Raw genomic sequence first — 26,858 nt, forward strand, 5'->3', positions numbered from 1 at the left:
CTTTTTTTCTCATTGTCCTGTGCTTTTAGCTTGTTCTATTTTTACAGCATATGATTGTACAATAACAGCTGTGCCTGCTTATGCCACTATACCTTGCCATCGCTTCTGCTGGAGCTTTCGGTTGACCTCCAAGATCTGCTCATGCCCCAGCGATACGACGATGTCACATGGTGTAAGATCCATGATAATCATTCAATTGTTTAAATTGTCTTAATCCTTCCTCATTTTAACTTTTTAAGTCTCTGGTCACATCCCCTGGGTGCCACTCAATGGCTCTCTAACCTGCACCCAACTGTCACGCATTTCTCATTCGGAGCAACCTCTTCCGCCTAGTTAAATCTGCAACTCTTGCCAGATTCTGAGCTTTAAAGCCACTTGTAACCCTATGCTGCTGCAAAGTTTCTAACATCAGGCATGCAGAAGTATCTAAAGACCAGAAGGAGTCCAGAATGATATGCTCCTGTCTCCCACGGTCCCACCTGCCTGAGCATTGATAACCTTTAATATTTTAAAGGGGTTCGTATACAGTACTCCATAAAAACCTGTTCGCCATCAATCTATTGATGGCCTTAGACCCCTGGATGAAACCTATAGGCCGCTGTACGTGAGCTGTATCGTTCAGTTTCGTTCCGACAAACGGGGCACTACTTTTTCTTTTGCTCAATATGTTCAACGTTAATTAAAGGTATCCAAGCAAAAAGTTCTCCACGCATTATCCTGCAGTTAATGAGAAAAGTGTAATTTATTGGCGCACTATATTGACTGTGTATTGAGACATAAAACTGAGCTAGATTTTCAACCAATCAGCATCGAAAATGTAAGTAGGTCAGAGCCAAAATCGGGCCAATATCACTACGCACATGTAAACATGGAGGACGTAAGCAGCGCAGCTTCATCTGATAGCGGCGATCAAACTCGATGCAGCGTATCATCCCAAGACTAGGTGAGTTCCACACAGCCATGTCCTTTGTGGCAGTGATAGGCAAACGTTTCAAAGAAGCCGGACTACAGGATATGCTGATTGAATTAAATGTGGTAGCTGTTGGTTCAATAAATGGAGTCATTAGTGGACATCACTACAACCGTAGCATTCGTGCACACAAACTCCTATTTGAGGCAATGCATATCTTGCGGTTGAGGTCATTTCTTCAGTCCCTGAGCAACAGCACACTTGTTACATATCAGCCATGGAAGATCTAGTACGAGAGTACAAGTCTGAGGCAGGATTTTCATCTAACTCAGTGTCTGACATATTATCAGATATGCTCTCCTGCTATGATAGATATGTACATGAGATGAACTCTGTTAATCCCACCTTTGGACTTTGGAGCTCATACATTGAAATGGTTCAACTGTTACTGAGTTTCATAAGAGCAACCAGAGACTGACTGGAGCCTTCACTTAGCAACAGTGCTGGCATGGTATATTGCATATGACCACCAAAATTATGCAAGGTACCTATCAGCATATTGGGTCGAGATGATCAATCTTCCAAAGACTCATCCACACTGCTATGAAGAAGTTACTGCAAAAGGAAACTGGACAGTACAGCATAAGGATGCTAGCAGGTTCTCATCCCTAGCTTGTGACCAAGCAATAGAACAAACCTGCAACCGTGATTCAAAGACCAAAGGCGGCATAACTGGGATAACATTGAACAGAGGTGCCGTCCAGCGATGGATACTGTCTCATCCTGAACGTTCTGCAATCACAAGGCAGTGTGAAATGATGGCTGGAATGCAACATGAAGAGAGGGGTCATAAAGAGTTGGATGCAACAAGAATTGCAAAAGACAATGCTGCTGTTATATCTTTGGTTTCAGCGGTTGAGTCTTTGATCAATTCCTTCCTGCCTCGTGAAGATCTTGTATGTATTAGCTCTGGTGTTGTTGCTACAAAGACTGTCAGAGATGACATACAAAGTGCTTGTGATAAAGGTGAAACAGCTCTGAAAAATGTCATCCAAAATCGAGTCCAGTCATCAAAAACAGACTTCTTCTCTCCAATAAAGTCCTTGAAGCTCACTACGTTTGGGGATCAAATGAAGAAATCATCCAAGACAAAAGATGGAAATCAAGTCATTCTAAAAAATGACAGGAGACTCTTTGCACGACTGTTAGTGATAAGTCAATCCCGGTCTGTAAACTTAAAAGAGATTCTGACATTCACTTGGCAATATCTCATCCCCGCTAGCAAGCACTGATGGTTCATTAGCCAAAACAAATAAGGCTGTTCTTCTAGCTTGTTTAGAATCAAAGAACAAGGACTGTCATGTGAACAAGACTTGGTGATAATGGTGCCCTACTGATAGATGGCATGGCATTGATCAGGAGTCTCAAGAATATACCAGACACATTCGGTGAGCTTGCTGATGATCTTCTTCAACTTATGATTAAGATGGGTAGAAAGTTCAGTTGTCCAAGGGTCGATTTTGACATTGATCGCTACCCGGCAGTGAGCATAAAAAATGCTGAACGATCAAGACGTGCTGTTGCTGGACAACAATTACTGCAAATATACAGCATCAAGCAGAAGACTCCAAGTCAGTGGACCAAGTTTCTAGCCAGTGGTGAAAATAAAGAAGCCTTGACAGACTTTCTCTTTGAGACATGGAGAACTGTGCCTTTACAAGCAGCTGGCACACAGAAATGTATGTCATCAACTCACTCTTAAAGATGGCATTATGTCTGTCAAAGAGGTAAAATCTTTGACTTGTGACCATGAAGAAGCTGACACGAGGCTCCTACTTCATGCAAAACATGCCTGGAGTGAACTTTATAATAAGATAATCATCCAGAGTCCTGACACTGATGTTGCTATCATTTCACTTTCAATAATGGCTAAGCTTCCCTCAGCAAAGATGTACTTTCTGACAGGAACAAAAGACAGGCAAAGAATGTTAGATCTCCAGGCTATTGGTTCTGCTTTGGGTCCTTCACTAACAGAGGCACTGATAGGACTACACACATTCACTGGCTGTGACTCAACTAGTTCCTTTTATGGGAAAGGAAAAGAGAAACCACTAAATATACTGTCTGGAAATGCAGAGTACATCAGTGCATTTGTTGCTCTTGGGAGGCAATTTGAAATGGACAGCACCACATTTGTGACCATAGAACGTTTTGTGTGTGAGCTGTATGGAGAAAAGGTATCAGATGTTAATTTGGCCAGATACAATAGGTTCTGTGTCCAGGCCTCTTCCGAACAGGCATTACCTCCAACAAAAGATGCACTTACAGAGCACTTCAAGCGTGCTAACTACCAAGCTGCAATCCACAGGAGAGCATTGGATCCTTTTATAAATGCTCCCAGTCCAGACGGCTTTGGATGGATTGTCAAGGATGGTGATCTCATCATATCATGGATGACTAAAGATCCAGCTCCTCAACAGATGTTGGGGTCACTCCACTGTGGGTGTAAGTCTGGTACTTGTCCAGGTGGAAGGTGCTCATGCCACAAGGCTGGCCTGGCCTGCACTCACCTATGTAAATGTGTTCATTGTGACAATGTGAGATTAACTGAGGATATTGTTTCATGTGAATCTGATAGTGACGACAGTGATCTTGATATTTAGTGATCTGTATATGATAATAAAATTAATATAGGACATATATATTTAATATAAATCAATCACAATTAAATCTTGTTTACAATAATCATTCCTGTGAATATGTACATGTAGTGCAGTTACTGCTCGTGTATGCGAATTGACAATTTACCATTAAATGTGTTATTTTGAAAAGTGGTTTTTTTATATATTATATTTTGGCTTAATTCTATTTGTTATTCAGATTTTACCTCAAATATTACCTTTGAATTGGAACAACATAATGATAAGTAATTGGGATGTTAATGCTACAGTAGAAGTTTTCTTGATAATCTTATCATGTTTACTGTGCATAGATAGCATCTTCAGGTATATCACACATTTCAAACTGGTTTATTTTGTACTTCAAGTGGTAATTCTGCATTTTTGGGTTTATATGCTAAACAGGTTTGAAAGTGCAAAATTCCCTATGGTTTCCCTTTTTTTCAAAATGGGCAATTTTAGCATCATTTTTCTCAAAAACTGCAAGGTTGTGTGCGGATAACTTTTTCCTAAGGAATCTCTATATATTTCTGATGTTAAATATAAAAAAGTAGGTAGTGCCCCACTTGGTGGAACGAAACCCTATTTCTAGGCCTCTTTTAGGCTACCGACAGCGGCCTACTATTCCTTCCTCAAATGCCTTCACGCTCTAATTTCTGACTGAAACCTGGGGCAAAGATGCGAGAGCCCATCTCCATCGTCAACTCGAGTATCTTGCATCGTGGTCACAGTCATGCACATCTAAATTGCATTGGGGTGTAGAAGCTTTGTTAAAAATATATTTTAATCCCACCAATCGTCAACTTCATTACAACTGCAAAGTCTGCAATGCCCCGGCCAAGATTCAAGCTGACAAACCTCCATTATTTGCAAATGTTTTATCTCCGGTGTAAATGATCCATCTTTGTGTATGCCCCCCCCAATTCCTTTAATTATTCACCGCTTTACGAAACAACATTCCTTAGCGATTTGCTTGCCTTGCGTGAAATGCTTGTATCATTTATTTCCACAACCATTTTTATTCTTGCAACACAACTCAAAGACGAAGCATTGTTAGCCTAAAATCAACCAACCATGTAGGTTCTCGTGTTCCCTGCTAATCTGCTCTGCTCTATGAGCTATTAGTCTCTCCTATGGATTATGTTTGGTGGGGGGAGCTGCAGGCCCTGGCAACTTGTTGCAATCGAGCGGTTCTGTACGACGATGAATGTGGCCTTTCAGAGTTCCGTCACCATACGGCAAGCAACTCTCAAATCCCGGCAGCCTCGGCACCGTTCGCTATGCATTCAATCGCACACCTTGAAAGATGCGTCCCCGTCAGCCCATGCGATTCATTACTGCAGTGCGCCTACCTGTGGCGACAACGCACTGCACAAAGACACTTTGTACACGAAGCACATTTTTGTCAGCATTATGGGCATTGATCGGTTTACGTCGCACGTGCATCGCCCAATCTTTAATAACAACGTGGTAATTGACATTTCATTCTCTCTTAATAAAACCTCTCATCGGCAACAAGAAAACTACTAATATTCGGTCACCATTAACGGCACATTGGATTTGGTGTCGTGTTTCAAACGTTGACAAATGTCACTACGGTTATGTCCACAACGGAGGCACTTTCACTGTACGTTATTGTCTTAAACGATGCTGTACAACTCTAAGAATATCTTGTTAGGTTTCTCATCAGGCTTGGCCCAAATGTGACCCAACTCCATGGTTCCAGCCACCATCACCGCACAACCCCAACCGCCCCCTCTCATCACACTTGCCCCGGGTCTCCCTCTTTCAGAGCAGCTTGCCAAAGCGCTCAAGTGGTTTCAAAAAGCCCAACTCGTCCCATCCAAAAACCTTCCCTGTCGGTGGTGGCGGCTTTTGGCTGGCCATCAAAGACGGTCACAGCATCGCGTGCTTTCGGATGCACTTTTGCGGCCGTCTGGAACGCTCTTCCGTCCGATATTAGGAAGCCACTGAAGCTATGCACTTAAAAAAAAATCTCGATTTATAACTAATTCCTTGAACTTATTTTAGTATTTAGTTTGTAGTCCTCCCGCACCTCTGATTAGCACGGTTGGCTACGTGCGGTGCAAAAGAAGTTCAACATTCATACGTATAAAGGTGATGAGGGCTGATTGCTCACACCACTGCTTTTTCGCCACCATTGCTGACAGAATGATCTCTATAGAGCTACTCGAGGCTCTCGAGGGCATTCTGGACAACTCTGTGACGCTGCGAGTATCAACAATTTACCCCCACCGCACGCAATCTACCGATCGGCTGACTTTGGTGGCTATCAGACATTGGGCATCTAACGCCATACCCGAGCATAGAATTAATGCAAAAGTTGTGAAAATTGAGAGGGGAGTGCGAAGAGATGGGAAATCGTTCAAATGGCAGGCCCTACGCAGTTGTCAAACTATTATGCAACATTGGGAGTTGATGTCATCAACGACGAACGGCAACACCCAAAAGCACTGTGGCTGCTCTTGGTATGCGGTTGCCATCGTAGCCTTTGGCTGACTTGGCTTAACTGGTCACACATTCCCCACACAGAATGTGCACCCATTCTTTGCAGCACCTCTCAGCGGTCTGCAATAACACTTGTGGCCAAAAAAATATCTTTTAGAGCTGTAAATTAACGTGGGTGTTAAAATGTCCATTCGTGTTTTTTTATAGAAGTTATCCCCAGTGTTCCATTGTGATTTATAAATCCTTGCAATAATTACATGCACTTCAATTATTAATGTATAATGCACTTTCAAAGCCTTCATCGGTGACATATTTGACGATTGCGTGAACTTACACTTTCCGAGGCAACATTCATCAGCCTACACAAGTTAATTTAACATAAAAAAACTAATCATTTTAAGTCGTCGAATTAGTCACAGCTTGCTTAAAATACTGCTCTCTCATAGATGCGACATCTATTCGATTAGTTTCTGAAAAAGCGGAACACAAACACACTGCACTGGGGATTGTTTTGTATTAGCGTATTATTATCCATAACTTAATACAGCATGAATTTGAGCAAAAGTCTCCTTCGAGAAAACTCGTAAAACAGCTCAGCAGTAATTACTTTCTCAACTCGTCCGAAGTGGATTATATTCAATCGAGCCGTGAGAGCGAGATGAGTTTTGACGCCCTGCTCAGGGACGTCGGGGAGTTTGGCCCCTATCAGAAGCGCGTCTTCGTCATGCTCTGCTTGCCCTGCACCGTCTTCTCATTCCAGTACCTCGGCGTACTCTTCCTGGGGCAAGTGCCCCGCCACCGATGCAAGGACCCGCCAGAGACGCGGCAAGCGGCCACCCCCCACTGCGGCGTCAGCCCGGCAGCCGCGCGCGGCAACTGGAGCGAGACGCGCGCCGCCGCCGCTGCTGCCGCTGCCCATGGGTTCGGATGGGACCTCCGCTGCAAGCGGCTCAACCTGACATCGTGGGCTGCAATCTTGAATTCCTCCTCTTCCTCTTCGTGCCAGCCGCCCGCGCTGGGGGTCAGAGCCGGGTGGCCACCCAACGCGTCCCTGTCCGACCACCTCGTGCCCTGTGACCACGGCTGGGAATTTAACCGTGAGGACGCAGAGTCGACGATCGTCACGGAGGTGAAGTCCACGAATTAGAGCGATTGTAGCTCGCGTGCTTCAATATTAAAACATTGCATTGACGGTTTTTGTAACAAACAAAAACGTATTTATGAATATAGGAGGAGTTATATTTCACGGTTAGGATAATCTTTTTCAGTATATGAATATTGGAGCAGTTATATTTTACAGTTAGGATAATATTCTTAAGTATATATCTTGGACGTTGTCCTACCCCGCACCTCAGATTAACACGGTTGGCTACGTACGGTGCGAAAAAAGTTCTACATACATACATGCATATTTTTCTTGTACATCTGTTTCAATTGATGTATTGCTGTTTGTGTGCTGACGTCTTGTGCTGTGTGTGTGTGCTGACGTCTTGTACTTTGCTTGTGCTGTCTTGCAGTTCGGGCTCGTTTGTGAGAATGCTTGGCTTCTCGATTTCGCCCAGGCCCTCCTAAACCTGGGCTTTTTGCTTGGAGCCATCATCATGGGCTACATCTCTGACAGGTGCCCATGTCACGAACTTCAGTTCACTCTCAGAGATAGTTATAATGACCACATCGCCTCCAATTACCACGGTTGACTAAGTTCGATGCGAAACATCAGAATCAGAATATGTATTAATACTCAAGGAATCCGATGAGCTATAAAGCACTTTTCCACAAATTTCTAGTAGGGGCAGGTTAGAACGCTACAACAACAAACAGTAAAAAAATACGATAGGAGTGCAAAGTTTTGGAAAGGTAAACAAATCACTTAAAATATACAAATAAAACTAAACTATATTTATCATATCAGATAAAGCCCACTGAGGTATTAACTTATTTTTCAGAAGCAACCTGGCCATAAATGATAGCGCAACAAAGTGGCTTATCATGTGGACATTTATGGCAGCAAAATAATCTAAATAATCTCCATGCATGTTTCTAAATGTGGAGGAGAAAACCGGAGGACCCAGAGAAGAAATCCACGCGACCACCTCGAGAGAGACACGCAAACTCCAAATATACAGCAGGCGTCACGGTCGGGATAGAACCCACGACCTCCTGTATATCAGGCAAGGAAGATAACTTCACACCACCGTGGTGCCCCCTTAAATAAACAAAGTATATAAGTAAAAATCGCATAAACAATTCCCAAACTTGAGAAAAACAGTAAAACAACAGCAAAAACAGTCCCAGACGAAACCAAGACAACACACACTCAGTCCCTCAATAAAATTGGCCATTTAAACTGAAGATCGATACATTGCTAACAATTACATTTACAGATCACGCTAATGTGGCTGTATCCAGCACTACTCTCTGCTTCCGAATATTTTTTTCCGAAGATTTATTATTTTAAGGGAAGAAATAAGGTTCTTCCAAAACGTTGGTGCTGCAACGGCAAATGCTTCGTCATCTATTCCAATTCTTGCTCTTGGGATAGTTAAAAGGCAATTAGATGGACGTCTTAGATTTCTTAGATTTGACATTGGGGTAAATGAATTAGCTATGTAAAGCACATATTTGTCAATAAGGATGTTATGGATGAACAGGGCCCAATTTGGATTTCTTCTTGGATAAAGTGATTTCAGATTGGATTTAAGTAGAGGCCACAATGGTGGGTCCTGTATGGTAAAAGCATCATCCATTGCAAATCGAAGAGCAGAATGATGAAGTTGGTTTAGTCTGTTTAGTGATTCATTAGTAGCTGATCTGTAAGCACAGTCGTCAAAGAGTGGAAGAATGGTAGTTTCAAGAATTTTAAGGCGTATTTGAATGGGAAACTATTTTTGTTTCTGTATAAAAGCCCTACTTCTGATTATATTTTCTTGGAAATGTGATAAATATGGAGTTGGAATGTAAGTGTTGAATCATTTAGTACACCCAAGTATTTGAAGCACCCTGTTTGTTTAATTATGTTTCTCATATTCGTAATAGGTGAAGAGAATTAAACTGGATCTTTTTTGAAGAAGAACTTAGTTTTTTTTAGGATTTAGGAGTAATTTTAGTAGTGACAATTGATATTGAATTAAATCGTCATCGTGTTGGAGATTCTGTTTGACTTCGTTTGGAGATATACCCGATACGAGCATGACAAAGTCATCCACAAGTCCATTTAATTTTGAGTGATTTACGTTTAGTCCAAAATTGTTGAAATATAATGAGAACAGAATTGGACCCAGCATACATATGTAATGAGCGACTTCCGACACACGTCTAGTAGAAGGCTTCTTATTTATTAAGGGCACACAGAGCGATACCCTTCAGAATGCGGCTACACCGAGGCTGTCCAAACACGCAGCCCATCTTCGTCCTGCGCTACGCTGGCTGGTCGACGAGCACAGCGGCAACGACGGAGCTGGTCTTGCAGAAGAACAGCCACGTGGTCGAATAGATGACGACGAGCAGCGACGCAACCAGGACCTGGACCCCACACTAACAACCCCGAACCTCTGGTTCGGTCCCCCTTACATCTGCCCGGCATAGCCAAGGTCCACCTCTGGCCACGCCCCCTTTCCGGAACCTTCGGGTTGGTTCCCGGAGCTTCTCGACTGACTCTGCCCTTGACCTTTATCCCAGATACGCCCCTTCATAATAAGGCATTATGCAATGCAGCTATAACCGTAATTACCCCTACAGGTTGACAGGTGTCATCCTGTCATTACACATACACAAATACATACGTCAAAGGCCAATGGCACAAGATTTGCCATCAGTGTTGGGCGATATGTTTGCCGTTGTGTGTGTGTGTGGGGGGGGCGGTAGTGTAACGGTTAGCACGCTGCGCTACAAACCTGACGACCCCGGTTCGATTCCCACTCACGGCCAACACCAGTGACGATTATCTGAACCGGTTCTGAGCCTCCCCTAGGTCAACTCAGCCTCAAGTGAGTACCTGATGCGGTGTGTAAACATCGTCACTGGGGAGACATTTAAGGTGGCTGGGCGTGGTATTTGGCCACCCACCCTCTTGTGCCGGCCTTCAGAGGTGCTCGCTAACAGCACTTGCCCCAACAGTCTGTTAAGGCTACACGGGGGATCTTTGTGTGCGTCCAAATGACCGCCAGGTTCGGACGTCGCTGGAGCTTCCTGATCTCCATCGTGCTGCAGACCGTGTCCGGGGTGCTGGTGTCCCTCGCGCCCAACTACGCCACGTTCGTCGCCCTGCGCACCCTACAGGGGATATTCAACATGGGCAGCTGGACGACCGGCTTTGTGATTGGTACACTATTGTCTGGACTTTCCAAAATTGCATCAATTACTCGCAGCAACAACAACAACAACAACAAAAGCCATTGTACAAAGTCGCCCGTTCTTGGCAGACTTGTAGGCAGGTGCTATGTTTGCCTTGTGCTCCACATGGACAAAGCAATATTTAGACTTGTGAGTGCTGGAATTTAGCCAATTTGAGCGCAGAACCAAACGGAATGTTGTTCCTTTGTGCAATCATTGGTAACCGGGCTGACACTATCAACTCACTGTACTTATTGCACGTTGGAATTGGACAACAGGGCAATTATCAAAGGTAAAATAAGTAAGGATTTTTGATATTCATTGTTTTATATGAACATTCTTAAGTGCACATACGCTCATTTATCATAAATTAAACTGTTTGGAAGTTCAATTCTGTAAAATAATTTCAAAAGCTGCAATCATTGACAAATGAACAACGCATTTTTCCTGCGAGATACTGTATTCATCAAGTGAAGCCCCACACTTATTGTCTCTATATGTTTAGGCCATTTCAGCAGCCTATTTAAATCGGATTTTGTCATTGAAGTGAAATAGATTGTGACCTATCGTGCAAATCAGCCACTTGCGAGGTGGACTCCAACTGGATATATGCAGTCCTATGTTTACGCTGCTACAATTCCCGTCGCCAACGAATTTGGGAACGTAATTCGATTTAAAAAATGCATCCATTCACTGCAACGTCGTTATGAATTTTTGAAAAAAAAGAAAACGCCGAGGTGTGGTGACGACCCACAGCGCCCCCTAGCGGACGGTCCGGCATCTGTGTTTACATCTCTGTGTTTACATCTCTTTGTTTACAAACATCTCTGTGTTTACAAACATCGCAATGTTGGGTACCCTAACTCCCATCTCTGTGTTTACAACATCGCAATGTTGGGTACCCTAACTCCCATCTCGAAAAATAAAGCAATCTCCGCCGGTCATCTCTGGTGAGGAGTACTCAGTATTTACTTATTTTATAGCGTTAAAACTTGGTATAATGTAATATATTTCTGGGAATCTTTTGTCAAGGAAAACCATGCAGCCGCTGTGCATCTTAAAAGCAAAACAGTGGCAAAGAATGACGTGCGAAATAGTAAAAAAGAATCCAGTTGGTGTCCCTTGCCAGAGAATATTTGCATAGAACGCTCACCGAGTTCTGCCTCAGAGCAATGGATTGCATGGTATGAAGTAACAACTGGAATTTATCTGCGGTGGCTTCAAATGAAAAATGTCAGCATCGTTGCGAAAATCTGTGGGCAGAGTCCCTTCCCATGTAGTAGTCTGATCCAGTGGTGGAAGTTCCATGTTCTTTTGCCAAGAATCAGACCGTCTTGTTGCCTTACCACAAAGAAGGTGCTCCACTAACGCCCTCTCGTTTAACCGACCTTGGAGAGAGATGATGGGCACAGCTTGCCATGGCCCTAATTTCAACTTATAATCTCACGACTGGGTGCCAGTTACTCTACGAATCCAGCAAATTATGCCGTCGTTCAGTTTTAAATAGTGAGGATTAAATACAAAATGTGACCTGTGTGCACGTACACGGATAAAGGTTAACAGGTAAAACAATAGGTTCATCTAAATAATAGCAGGATTTCAAGAAATATATTGGTGTTTGTAGAGGCAGTCTTCAATAGCCTTGGGTGATGCATATTGTCAGATGATGGACTTGCTATGGTCAGTGATTCATCAGCATTTGAACATTAATTCCAAAGTGAATATTCAGATTCTCTCACTGAAATGTAGGGGTTTCTCACTATGAATACTTTACGGTCAGCAGGCCTATCTATCAGCTGGCGAAATGTGGCCGATTAAACCTGCTGTAATGAACGTGACTGTGAATGGGACTATCGAACACATAAGCCACGGGTCAGTAAATGCTGGCTATGCGTATTTGTGTCTGCCTTTAACCGCCTTCCCATATTTTTTCTGCGCGCAGTGACCGAGTTTGTGGGCTCCAGCCAGCGCAAAGTGGTGCACATGGTGCTGCAGATGTTCTTCAGCTTCGGAGTCATCATAACGCCTGGCATCGCTTACTACCTACGCACGTGGCGCTACCTGCAACTTGCGTTCACATTACCTAACGCCATCTTCATTACCTACTACTGGTAAGTGAAGGTGCTTCTGATGTGATGAGTGTGTTCAGCGCTCTGCCAAACCACTGTTCGTTGAGGTCCAGCCCCACATCATGCAGGTCATGGTAGTTTATTTGACCATACTTCACCACGCTGGCCAGTGCGGGTTGGTGAAGGTGGGGAGCATATACGTAGGAGCCGTAGTGCTAACCTTTATTATTTTTGTTTAATGGGTGACCACCACGCTGTGTGCAAAGCCCATGAGAGTAAAGCATCTCTTGATACAAGTGAAAAAGCCATGAGGTAAGAAGAAACCAATATCGACGAGGACATTTGTACTATGCAATGTTGAATAATGTTTGTTTTAACAAATGTATATATGTAAGGAATGAAGGCTGCCATTACTCTGTGTGTACTAACTTATTGTCTTGTTCACGACTGCAGGTTGCTGCCTGAATCTCCGCGCTGGCTGCTCTCGCGGAATCGTAAGAAAGAAGTGGTGGCCGCTTTTGAGAAAATTGCACGAGGCAACAGGCGAGTTCTGTCCAGCTCCTTCCAAAAGGTGCGCCCCACAAATTATTTCCGCCTCCACCCCAACCCCAGCTAAGTAATATTTTCACTGGCTATAATTATCTATCATTCACGTCTGGTGAGGATGGGATTACACCAGGGACGTGCGGTCAGGGGAGGCAGGGGAGCCAGATCCTCAGCTGTCATACTCCAATGAAAATAGCTGTTACGAAAAGTACAAAAAATAAATAATAAAGTACAATAAATATTAATATTTTTCCACTGATCTGTGTTATAAATATAATTTCTGTACGATTCCAATAATTTTTATAGTCAAAATCGCCAAATTTGCGGAGCTCCGCTGCAAATACAGGAAGAGACGAGAGGTGAGGCAGCGACGAGCTCAGCCTCCCCTCTGATTGCGCAACCCCTCAGTAACTGAGTGCGTGCCTGTTACTATCTCAGTATATCACCAATGTAATGTTTGTAGACCCCTTCATTTCATGTCCTCGCCTTCCATACTCCAGGTAACCTATTTCACGTATGTGTATAAAGATATTTAGGCTCGCTGGTCTTGTCATGAAACTGCAATTAAAAAGCACCAGGGGAGGCAGTTATCACCACTGCCTCACTGAGGGGGACGTGTCTAACCCCCCTCAGTGAGGACACGCCCCCCTCAGTGAGGCCATGCCCCCTCCGTGAGGCCACGCCCCCCTCAGTGTGTGAATCTGGCTCTGACACTAGCCAGTGCTTCCCCAGCCATTGACCTCACTGCACGTCACTGGATTACACTAATATGATAATTGTATCGTGGACATCTAATTTTCGTTTGTTCATTCGTTTGTCAATCTGCTTGTCCTGGTGAGGTTCGTGGCAGCAGCATGTTGAGTAGGGCGGTCTATACTCTCGCTCTTCCTGGGGAATTCCCAGGCGTTCCCAGGCCAACCGAGCGACGTAGTCCCGCCAGCGTGTCCTGGGCTGGCCCTGTGGTCTTCGCCCAGGGAGACGTGCCCGGTAGTTTTCAAGGCGGAGTCTATTGGGCGGCATCCTTACCAGGTGCCCGAACTACCTCAACTGGCTCTTCTCGATCCGAAAGAGCAGTGGCTCTACTCTGAGGGTCTCCCAGATTATTGAGCTTCTCATCCGATCATGGAGAGTGAGCTTGGCAACCCTACAGAGAATCCTCATTTCAGCCCCTTGTACCCGCGATCTCATCCTTACGGTCATTACCCAAAGCTCATGACCATAGGTGAGGGTGGGAATGTAGATCAACCTGTAAACCAAGAGCTTTGTTCAAAATCGTTACTACTACGGAACGGTACAGTGCCCGCAACATTGTGGACGCCGCACCGATCCGCAAGATCATCTCCCGCTCCCACTTGCCATCACTCATGAAAGAGACCCTGAGGTACTTAAATTCCTCCACTAAGGGCAGCTGTTCCCCCCTCACCTGGAGAGAACAATCCTATTCCACACCGCCCGCCCCCTACATCTCTTCTCTCTGGTTCCTCCCCCCTCTTACCTTATATAATCGCTTGTCACAAACAGCTCTCTTTGCCTACTACAGTATTTTTTTGTTTTTTACTGTGGTTGTCGCACCTGATGACGGAAGCTTGTGTTGCTTCTGAAACGTCCTGATTTAATTTGATTATTTCTATTATTATTTTTTCACCTACGTGACTTTACCGAAAGAACCAAAGAGTATGGATCCTTGCAGTCACGAAACCTTCAAATCTAGAATGTCCAGAACATACGCCTTAGGTCCAATGATACAGCCCAAGGTGCTCTGGTACAAAGTACACTTATGAGTATCCCTGTGTTCGAACATGGTGTTTGTCATTGACATTCATTGACTAGTGCAGAATTCCAAAAACATCTCGCCATTCGGGTTCAGATCAGGGGGGCCATTCCTCCCAATCATGCCTCTCCAGCTATCTCAATCATTTCCCACGTGAGCATTGAAGTCGCCCAGTAAGACTATAGAGTTGGTAGGCCGCACTCTGTCGAGCACTGCACCCACAGTCTCCAAGAAGGTCGAATACTCTGAACTGCATAAGTTTTCTTTTCTGAGACCCGAAGTCTCATTGAGGCGACCCTCTCATTCACTTTGACAAACTCCAACTGAACAGCACCCAGCCAGGGGCTTGTGAGCTGCTACTCACTGGGACTGCTACTCACTGGGCCTGCTACTCACTGGGCCTGCTACTCACTGGGCCTGCTACTCACTGGGCCTGCTACTCACTGGGCCTGCTACTCACTGGGCCTGCTACTCACTGGGCCTGCTACTCACTGGGCCTGCTACTCACTGGGCCTGCTACTCACTGGGCCTGCTACTCACTGGGCCTGCTACTCACTGGGCCTGCCTAAGCTGCTGCTCCTTGGGTCTGCCTGAGCTGCTGATCCCTGGTTTGCTCAGAAATGCTCCTCATCAGCAAGGAGCCGAAGCTTCTGTAGGAAGCTCTCGACCGTCTTGACCAGCTCCTTGAGGTTTTTACCCTTCACCTGCTTGATCAGGTTATTGCCCTGTTCGCTAATATGTTCATTGAGAAAAAAAAGAGTGAAGTGTTAGGTCACATCCACGCTAGCGTAGAAGCCGTACATGTGCGACGAGTGTTTGGCAAGACATTTTCTCGCGCTCGGCCTACCTGTACGTTTTTCACTTGTGTGTTTAACTGTTGTGTACCTTTGTTATTTTAAAGATGGAAGTTCTGCTGTGTATCCGACTGCTGTCCCTCCCGGTCATATCTAGTGCCATACTCAACTCTACCACCGGCAACCCTCGTTATTTCTCGTCCGTACTTGATGCTCCATTTACCACAACACATCCTAGTGAAACAGCTTATAGCCACTTCTACACTCCATCATTGTATCCTTTTAAACCTATCTCTGTCCCATTACTTCACCAGCACTCCTTCCTAACTTCATTCTGCTCTTAGAAATGTCGCCATCTGTGAGCTCTGCTATTCGTCTAAGGTTCGCCACTCTTCATCCTTTCACAGAAAATACCTGTGCAAACTATTAAATCTATTTTTCTTATTTCTGGGAGGTATTGAGCTTCACCCTGGCCCAAATGTAAAGAACTCATATAATTCTATAGATTTTTCTGGAAGAAAAGGTGTTGATGTTCTACATATCAACATCAGAGGGCTTGTGATTAAATTAAGTCAACTAAAACTAGAAGTAGCAAATCTGGACCCGGACATTACAAAAACATTTCTCACTCCGGCCGTCAATGACTTGCAGATTACGATTGACAACTACAACCTTTTTCGGCTTGACCTAGGGTCTAAAGGAGGTGGAATTGCCATATATGTGTGTAGTACTAGTGCATGTTCACCAGCTCATTCCTTGTTAACAGATATTGGTAGTGTGCTGCTATAGACCACGTAGTGGTAAGGATGTTCAAGCTGGGACTGCACTGAGGGAGCTTGTTAGGGGCCTCCCTAAAGGAGAAATAATTGTAATGGGTGGCCACAAATTTTGCAGATGAATTTAACCTATTTCAATTAATAAACGTCCCCACAAGACCCAACCTAAAAACATCAGGGACAGTCATCTCTGCTTGACGTCCTGTTGAATAATGCCCCTCACAATTTCCCACTTACTGGTGTTCTGGGTAATAACCTTAGTGATCACTCCTTCATATTTGGGGAGAGATCATCAGCCAGACCCAAAGCCCCCCCTAAATTGGTTGATAAGCACTCCATGAGGTACTTCAGCATACAGGCATTTAATAATGATGTGCTTCACTCGAATATTGACAAAGTCTGCGATATCCCCAACCTGACTACGGCTTGGGGGACCTTCAGGTACACGTTTCTCCAAATTCTTAACAAACATGCTACGTTGGTTAGATTTAAAATTAAAGGCAACTGCCAACCATGGTTTTATCCTTTGATTACTAATCTCATGAAAACTAGGAACAAGACTTGGGCATGTGCTCAGAAAAGTAATTTGGTCAATGACTGGCTAGAATACGGGATTTTAAGGAATAGATGCGTCAAAAAAATACGGCATGCAAAAAATGCTTATGTTTCCTCCACTCTCCTGGAATTACATGGCAACGCCAGGATCTTCTGGAAAACAGTCAAATGTATCGAAAAGGCATCTAACACAGATTATCTTCCCATTGCACTTAACCCAAATGGGGACTATTTTTCAGAGCACCAAAAAATAGTCGATGACAACTTTAACCTTAAATTTTCTGATGCTGGTGACATTTTTGATAATGTATTGGGAGTCACCCCTGCTCATACAATTTCTTACACCCCTGTCCAAACATTAAACGAATTTTGTTTCCAGCCTATCCACGAAAGTAATGTTCTGAAACAACTGTCCTCAAAGGGTCCTCCTCTACCGGAGTGGATAGTATTCCTGTCGTTGCTCTGCTAACTGTTGGTCAGCTAATATACAAACCTATAGCCCATATTTTCAACCTGTCCATCAAAGAAGCATCAGTACCTCTAGAATGGAAACATCCCTATGTTCGTCCACTTCACAAAGATGATCCAAATAACGACCGACCTATCTCAATTTTGTCCTCGTTGATGAAAAATTTTGAAAAATTATTGAACTACCAAATTAGCAGTTTCCTGTCCGACAACAATCTCTTACATCGAAATTAATCTGGGTTCCGAAAAAAATACAGCACCACATCTGCTGCAGTAGACTCTCTAAATCACATTTACAGTAGCCTTGATAATTGCAGTACTGCGCCAGTCGTTTTCTTGACTTGTCCAAAGCCTTTAATAAAGTCGACCACAACACCCTGCTTAGTAAACGAAGTTGCCTCCGTTTCTCCAAACACACAGTGGAATGGTTAAAAAAATTACCTCTCTTCTCACACCCAAACTGTATTCATAGATGGTTGGAGGTCAAACAGTGTTAATATAACAAAAGAGATTCCACAGGGTTCCATCCTCGCCCCCTCTTGTTCTCTCTTTATGTCAATGACTTGAGCACTGACCTGGATCATTCCAGGGTAAATCTTTTTGCAAATGACACGATACTGATTACTGCTGGCCACTCTCTGCATGACGTGATTGCTAAGCTCCAGGGTGATTTCAACAAACTACAACATCAGCTAGTTGCTCTTAAACTTGTCCTGAAATACCTCCAAAACCAAGATGCTATGCTTCTCACCAGGACTAAAGCAGGAAGTTATTTTCCCCCAATTACATTCCTTAAATAATTATAATAGAGCAAGTCAAGAGTATCTTAAGGTCATCTTTGATCAAAACTGAATTTTCAAGATCACATTGATTATATTGGTAAGAAGACAAAATTAATCATTTGTTTTCTGTATCGACAAGCACTGCTTCCCCGCTGTGTTCCGTTTGGAATTGATAAAAGCTACCATACTGCCTCTACTTGATTACTGTGACATCGTATATAAATCAGCCCCCAGTACTATACTGAAGAAACGTGACTCAATGTATCACTCGGCCTTAAGATTTGCATTGAACTGCCCATATAGGACCCACCACTGTGATCTCTACATTGGGTCAAACTTAACATCTCTTAATGATCGACGGCTTGTGCATCAGATCTTATTTATTCACGATGTACTTACAAAAAAAATCAGCAGACTACCTGCTGGATCTCCTCACTGTTTCGAAGAACAAATGTGACCTAAGGTCTTCGCTCATTTACCAGATTCACATTCCTTATTGCCGTACAAATACTGGAGGAAGGGCCTTTGCTATTGATACCCCCAGGGTCTGGAATGCTATCGCCAATAAACTGCAACTTGGATCACTACCTATGAGATCTTCACTCAAAACTGCTCTAGAGGAGTTGTACACCCCTAGCTGCCACTGCTATTCAGAGTGGCCTGAAATCAAATGCATCGCTACAGATGACCGCTGCAAAGTCTGAGCTTGAGTTTTGATTATAGTGTGCTGGTCTTTAAAGGTGCATTGAACATTTTTGATACTCCTACTGATACTCCTGCTGTTATGGAGTGACTCATGCTGCCAGCTATGGCTGCAAAGTTTGGTCATACATGTTATGTATATCGTTTACTGTTATATTTGAGTCACAGTTCCTATGATCACTATTATATTGCTTTGAAAGCTTTATTTTGGTGATTTTGAAAACGTTTGATTTAGCCATGTTTGTTTGTTGAAGTACAGAGTTAGCCTGATAACTTTAATCTAAATTGTATTATGGTTGTTATTGTTTGACTTGCATCCCACTGGGATTTTTTCACATAGCGTTGAAATATGGTGTTTTTTCTGGAAGATTTTGCTGTTTTTTCCTGGATTTTTCTGTTGTGTGTAGTCACTTTAAGATGTTCTTTGTTCGTGTTTTTGTTTGTTGCGGTTGCACCCGAGTCAAGAGCCGCATGGCTCACAGAGCTATACCGAATCAATGAAACTGAAAAATGAAAACTGAGTATCCCCACACCTGCCCGGGACCTCTCACCAGGGGTTACTCTGGAAAAGGAGACCACCCTCGATCGAGAAGTTTGGTTCCAGTGCCAATGCTGTGTGTGGAGGTGAGACCGACTGACTATATCTAGTCGGTACCTTTCCAGCTCCTCTACCAGCTCTGGCTCCTTTCCCCCCAGTGACGTGACATTCCATGTCCCAATAGCTCGTGTCCATCGCCAAGGTCCAGTCCGTCTGAGACCATCCCTCTCCCTGCCATACTGGCATCGCACCCGCCCCTCACCCTTCGTCCTGCGGATGGTGGGCTCACAGGATGGTGCCACATAGACATTTCGGGCTGGGCCTGACCGGGTTACGAAGGTCACCCAACCACCTGACACCTACCGGAGAACACCACCCCCAGGCCTGGATCCAGGGGAGTGTCCCGGTGTACCTTGTCTAAGCGAGGTTCTTTGATCTTTGTATTTTTTGTACCATTCATGAGGGGCTTTTTTGAACCGTTATTTGTCTGGAACCTCCCCCCAGACCTGTTCGCCAAGGGAGATCCTACCAGGCGTATAAGACTCCAGGCGACATAGCTCTGAAGGTCATTGGAACACACAAACCCCACCACCATGATAAGGTTACGATCCTTAGGTGGGGCGTACACCTACCTGTGTTAAGATTATCAATACAATCTCTAATGTGTGGGATTAATATGGTGATTGTACTTTGCATCCCTAACTGTTTTAGGGTTTTCAGGCGATAACAGCAGCTGACATGAAGTCCCCCAGCCCATCTCTTATGGACCTGCTGAGGTCCCCAAAGATTCGCAAATACACCCTGGTGCTCATGTTCTACTGGTGGGTGACGTGCAACATATCAACACATCAATGTGCACTACATCAGTAGTACGTTAATACAAACATCGTCTCTCTTTACAATCTCGTATAACCTTGCCCAATTCAAGAAATATGTTGTTATCAACTTTGATAGTCCTGTTTGTTGCTAGCTGTTTAACGTGTTGAGCTTTTTGGCCTGTGTTTAGTAAGTGTATATTAAAAAAACACATTATGGCTTGCACAAGTGCACGCATTGTTTTGCTTCGTGGGACTGAAAAGATCTGGTCCAAGTTTCCAATATTTACACAATGTGCATTGCCAGAATAGGAAAAAGACAGCTATCTTCTCATAATGTCTTTTCAGCTGTGCTTAGTTTCAGCTGGAACTGTCTAGGGCTTAGCTCTAAGGGCTTGGGAGTTGGGGGGGAGGGGGGCGCGTAGAAATATACCATGAGAAATGAAGCTCTGATCTAAATGTGGAGTTAACATGTGATGGTCATGTGTAAGAGTAGTGCCAGTGATGTAGCTTGCTCAGTGTGCAGGCGGCACAGCTGCATAAAAGCCCACAGGCTGGCCGGGCTCATGCGCAGGAGTTTGTGAGTTCGATCCCAACCCTGAGGATGCGTCTATATTTAGAGTTTGCGTGTTCTCCCCCTGTGGGTGCATATATTTTATTTCCGGGTCCTCCAGTTTTGCCCACCATATTGAGAAACATGCGTTTCATGTATTTGGCTGCCATACATTTCCACATGATAAGCCACTTCGTTGAGCTATAATTTGTGGCTAGGCCACTTATGAATAAGAGCTATATAGCTAAGTGGGCCTTAGCTGGTAAAATAAAATAGTTTTATGTATGTATGTTGAACTTGTTTCGCATCATACATAAGCCAACCGTGTTAATCAGAGGCAACGTCATAATAACTATCTCTGCATGTTCTGCCTCGTGGTCATGCGGATTTTAACTCCGGGTCCTCCGGTTTTTCCCTCCACATTTAGAAGCAAGCGTTTAGATTATTAGTCTGCCACTACAAATTCATACATATTATAATACAGTATAAGTCACTTCGATGAGCTATCACGTGTGGCCAGATCGCCTCTGAAAAAGAGCTAATAGTAATTTGGGCTTTACCTGGTAAAATAGAATAGTTTAAATAGTTTACATATGAAGAGGGGGGAAATTGGACTGGCTAGGCCCCCCCTCCACCTTTTCGTTCCTTCCACCGGGTTCCATGCCAACCGCGATTACATTTGCTGTATATGTACGCCACTGAGCAGTGCAATCGCTTGTGCGTGTTGCTTGCAGGTTCGTGGTAGCCGTGGTGTATCAGGGGCTGGCGCTGAGCACGGGGAACCTGGGAGGTAACCTGTACGTGGCGTTTCTGCTGGGTGGCGTGGCTGAGATCCCCGGAGCCCTGTTGGCGATTGCCCTCGTGGACCGCATCGGACGGCTGCCCCTCATGTCCGTGGGGCCCATCCTCTCGGGCCTCTTCTGCCTCGCGTCCACTCTGGTGCCCGTCGGTATGCAGCTCCAGTCGATGAATATTGAACTAGATTTAATAATATATATTCACTAAAACTAAACTATTTTTATTTGACCAGGTAAGGCCCACTTTAGCTATCTAACTATTTTTCAGAAGCGACCTGGCCACAAGTGATAGCTCAACAACGTGGCTTATCATGTGGAAACGTATAGCAGCCAACTACTCTAAACGCGTGATGTTGATTATAAAAATGTGGACAGAAACACCGTAGGACCCGGAGAAAAATCCACATGACCACGGGGAGAACATGCAAAATCCAAATATAAAGCAGGCGTCAGGGTCGGGTTCGAGCCGACGACATCCTGTATACCAGGCGAAGCAGTTAAACATATCGTCACTGGTTGCTGAGCAGAGGCCCGCAATACCAAGAGGACAGCAACAAACAGCACTTTTGAAGGTGTAACAGATAGGAGTTAATAGATTCCGTCAATTAAGCAAGGTGATGAGAACTTGAGGGAAAAGAGGCGAGGACAAAATTCCAAAGTTGAGCAGTGCGGGGAAAGAAGCAGCGAGGGAATTGTCGTGACCTGGGAAGTGTCGTGACTGGTGGCGTGGTGGTTGAACACAGCGAGGGATGGGACGACACAGTCAGTCTGGGAAACTGGGTGGAGGAGTACATGAGTGAAAGTTCATGGTAACAGTTACCATGGTAGTAGCAATAGAAGAATGTCTTACATTTCGTTCTATCAAGTAAAATGAGATATGACCTGGCTGCTGCACCCCTGCTATGGACACCAGCTCCAACTGTTGTCCAAATCCATACCAAAGCCAAATCTGTGCTTTTTTCGTCCTGCAGTAATAATCGTGGTGTCCAGCAGGGGGAGTGGTTGGGTTTTGCTGTAAACTAAGATTTTTTAAATTTTACCAGCTAAGGCCCACTGAGCTATTTAGTTATTTTTCGGAAGCGACCTGGCTATCACAAATGATAGCTCAACGAAGTGGCTTACCATGTGGACATTTATAGCAGCCAAATACTATAAACGCATGTTTCGAAATGTAGAGAGAAAACCCGGACGATCAGATTAAAATCCACGTGATCGCAGGCAGAACATGCAAACTCCAAATATACAGGGTAGCGATCGAATGCACGACCACCCGTATACGAGGCAAGGGAATTAATATCACTCTACCGTGTGATTGATAACAACCACACAATAACTCCTTATTTACATGAGACAATGATCCCCCGTATAGCACTTAACAGACTATTGGGGCAAGTACTGTTAGTGAGCACCTATGAAGGCCAGAAGGTGGGTGGCCGGCACCACGCTCGCCCGCCTTTGTCTCCCTCGTGCCAATGTTTACACATCGCACCAGGTATTCATTTGAGTCCGAGGCGATTTCGGAGAAGCATAGGACCTGTTAAGCCTAAGGTAATCGCCACTGGTATTGGCCATGAGTGGGAATCAAACTCGGGTTACCGGGTTCATAGTGCAGTGCGCTAACCATTATACTCCCCACACTGGCGCACACTCACTCACCATTTTAGAGATGGAGTGGCTGTATGTGGCACTGGTCATGCTGGCCCGCCTCTGCATGACGATGGCCTACCAGATGGTGTGTCTGCTCAGCAACGAGCTGTACCCCACGTTCCTCAGGTGAGCGGACGCTTGGGAGAACACGGTGATCAAGGGGATGATAGCGAGCTGGTGGTTGGTGGAGCGCATTACGCAGGCAGAATTTAAAAAAAACATCGAGGTTGAAAACTCATTTATTTAGAACTGCTTTTTGTGTTTAGTTTGTTGTCCTTCCCCCACACCTCTGATTCGCGCGGGTGGTTACATATGGTGTAAAAGAAGTTAAATATACATGCATGCATGCCCGACCAAAATAATAGGGGGAAATTAGCGAAGAAAAAAAGCCCACTACATTTTTATCTCAAAGCCTCTACATGTCTCCCACCAATATCAATTATACGTGTATTCAATATTTAAATAGAGTTTGAGTTCATTAGATTTGTTCCACGGATGATCCCATTTATCCAGTTGCCTGGCTATTTTATAAGGTAGATTTATGGTGCGCGAGCATCGCAAAAAAAAACAAATACACAAATATCAGTATTGCAGGGAACAAGTACAGGTATGTACAGGGTCACTACTCTTTGGTTCATTCGGTAAAGTCACGAGTGTGTCTCGCTCAGTGTGTCTTTGTGTGTGTCTCTCTCTGCATGTTTGTCTGCCTATGCTGTTCCCGTGTCTGTGTTTTATCATTCATTCTTACCTGATGATGGTTGCTTGTGTTGCAATCGAAACGTCGTATTCTATTATTATTTTATTTTCTATGTGACTTTACCGAAAGAACCAAAGAGTAATTCCTGCAGTCACGAAAGCTTCGAATTTATGTACAGGGTCCTGAAGGAATATTTTAAAAATAGTGCAACTCTTTGGTCTCCTCTGTAAGATACAGCGCCATCGCTTTCATAATATCCGATCACCCATTGAGAAGATGGTAGTAAGGTGGCTCGATTAGAAAGTAGTGGGGCATCGATAGCCCAGTAGTGGCGCATTCGCCACTTGTGGCAGAGGTTCACGGTTCGAATACAGCGCCCGCCCTGGTTAATAATGCGATTGTGTGTATTACCGTGGACGTTGAAGATCCTGTGACGTTTATTCGCCAGAGCAGGGCATTCATTGTTTTCCAGCGGCATGGTCCAAATTTCCAAATAAAAAAAATTTCCTTCAAATTAGTCAATTGGGAATCTAACACAGCAGCAATAATAGCTGTCTACTGCAAATTCTTGGCAGGACCCTCACGATTAAGAGTCATGAGGCTTAGTGAGGCTTTCCTGGGTAAACAAGTGAAATAATAATGATTTTAATAAACGTGTTGCGGTGTAAACTCACACGGAGACGAGATTCTGTGTAAGGGCTACTGCCAGTTGATTAACTATTACACTACGTACAGAATCACCGGGCTTCACCAGAGGTAGCTACTTCTACACTCGGTCCTTCCCGTGGACCGTCCCAGTACCTGCGTAACTCCTCGGCCTATCCTCACCTAACTCCCCACTAAGCCTACTCTTTCCTAGGCCTAGGCCTACTCTTCAGGCCTCTGTTCTCTCGGCTCCCCCACAACGACTGCTCCCCTCGGCCAGGGGTCCCCCTTAAGTACCCCTCCCTTATAAGTAACACGACGTCACCCTATGAAGTAATTCAGTTCTTTCCTGCCGATACCCTCACTTCCTCCCACTACTCCTCTGCAAATGCATTATCCTGTGTCACCATAGCAAACCTATCAGTAGATTTTACAAGACAAACTCATATAAAATAAGCCATTCATAATTGTCACATCAGAAGATGTTTAATTTCGTTTGGTTTAGTGTTATTTTTATATGCTCACATTGAAGGGAGCATCTTTCATGGACCATGCACGATGACTACGATCAGACTAATTGTGAACTCGCCAGAAAATGTTGTTTCTCTGCTGTTTTGTGCAGGAATTTTGCCGTGTCTATATGCTCATCACTGTCTGGCATTGGTGGGATAGCTGCGCCGTTTCTCCTCTACCGACTGTACAACATCTGGAAGCATCTTCCACTCATAATATTTGGTATGAATTGTACACACACAGACACATTGGTGCATTTGCACACATATACTGTACACGCAAATGTCTTGCTAGAGCCAAAAATCCATTACATTTGCAAATTGTGGACAACACAAACAGATATGAAAGTCTGTTATCTATTCTTTATGCAAAAGAGTGTCTCTCTGTGTGTTTGTCTCTCTCTCTCTGTGTCTCTTTCTGTGTATGTGTTTCTCTCCGTGTCTGTGTTTGTCTCTCTCTGGAAATGTGTCTCTCTCCGAGCTTGCATTCATTCACACCTGATGATGGTGCTTGTGTTGCAATCGAAACGTCGTATTCTGTTATTCATTTTATTTTATTTCTACGTGACTTTACCGACATAACCAAAAAGTAATCACGATCCTTCTAAAGTCCAGTAAATGGCATGTACTGTAACAGTGTCCAGCATGCTGCCAACTTGTAATTGCAAATGCCCTTTAAGCGTGCACACACTTACGCCTGTGTGTTTACAGGGATTCTAGCGATTGCTGAAGGATTTTTAATTCTGCTTCTGCCAGAAACAAAAGGCCTGCCTTTGCCTGAAACCATTCAAGATGCGGAGAACATCGGAAAGTACGTATCTAGAGCGTGTTTTGTGGATAACATTTTAAATGTTATTTCATATTGCAGAACATCTTAGTACTTTGATGTCAACAGTTGTATGCAAGTATTTATTAAAAATCGCTGTAATGCAACGCGTTATGGAAGTGTCGATTGTGCTTTAGAAAATGAAGTGCATATATTACAAATCTATTCTTTAAAAAAATGTGGTATGCTACAAATGTATTTGTAGATATGCAAACAATTGATATATCAAGTATATAAGACCACAAAATGTGCAAAATGTCATCACGGAGAGTGAAAAAATCAACCTTCTCGCCAACCTGCCTTCAATGTCAATACTGTCTTTTTTCTCCGCGGCGATTGTGTTTGTATGATGTCGTACAGGATTCAAAAGGCAAAGCGGGCAAGCAGGTCGAACCCGCACAGAGATGTGATATATTCACTTGGGAAGGCAGCGAGCAACAACATGGAACTCGAGTGTATATAAGCGTCGGGTGAAAGGACCCTGTGCGAAACAGCTGTCTGAAAACGCGAAGATGAATGTTATCATTAGTTTACACTGATTTGTATTTTTGTGATTATTTGTATAATTTCTGTTCCCAGTAGTTGAAGTTAATGCATAAACTGTGAAAATCAAATGCTGAACTGATAACTTTGTATTAATTTGGTTACTCTGGTGTAACAGTCAACATAGAGAGTTACTTACACATTGATATCATGTAAATGGGATTAATATACAGTGTGAAGTATACACGGGAGTTTGAATGAATCTTTAACCCCTCCATCTACGTTATATGTGTGGGAGGCGGGAATAAAAAACCCATTGCGTCATCTGCAGGTGGTTGGTCTAAGCGGCCCTTGTCTGGTGTGAGCTCACAACTGAGTTGTGCATGGCACTGCAAGTCCCCTGAGCGTATTACAGCAGGGTGGTGGCACGTGGTTGCCACCTCCAAGGTACAACAAAAACTGAGATATATCACAGAAAGAAGAATACAACCAC

The 26,858-nt window shown here is 44.1% G+C and overlaps 1 protein-coding gene across 1 annotated transcript; it reads left to right on the forward strand.

Annotated features, from left to right (window-relative positions):
- The first annotated feature begins 6,715 nt into the window (after positions 1–6,715).
- On the forward strand, positions 6,716–26,611 carry LOC144933229 (solute carrier family 22 member 3-like). Its single transcript, XM_078857897.1, has 11 exons — positions 6,716–7,186; positions 7,575–7,678; positions 10,224–10,378; positions 12,332–12,500; positions 12,912–13,029; positions 20,102–20,211; positions 21,493–21,707; positions 23,220–23,328; positions 25,167–25,279; positions 25,768–25,867; positions 26,243–26,611. The coding sequence occupies exons 1-11, from the start codon at positions 6,716–6,718 to the stop codon at positions 26,343–26,345; spliced, it is 1,767 nt and encodes a 588-aa protein (XP_078714023.1). The 3' UTR covers positions 26,346–26,611.
- The last annotated feature ends 247 nt before the right edge of the window (positions 26,612–26,858 follow it).

This window comes from Lampetra fluviatilis, chromosome 7 (assembly GCF_964198595.1).
Source record: "Lampetra fluviatilis chromosome 7, kcLamFluv1.1, whole genome shotgun sequence".
Lineage (NCBI taxonomy): Eukaryota > Metazoa > Chordata > Hyperoartia > Petromyzontiformes > Petromyzontidae > Lampetra > Lampetra fluviatilis.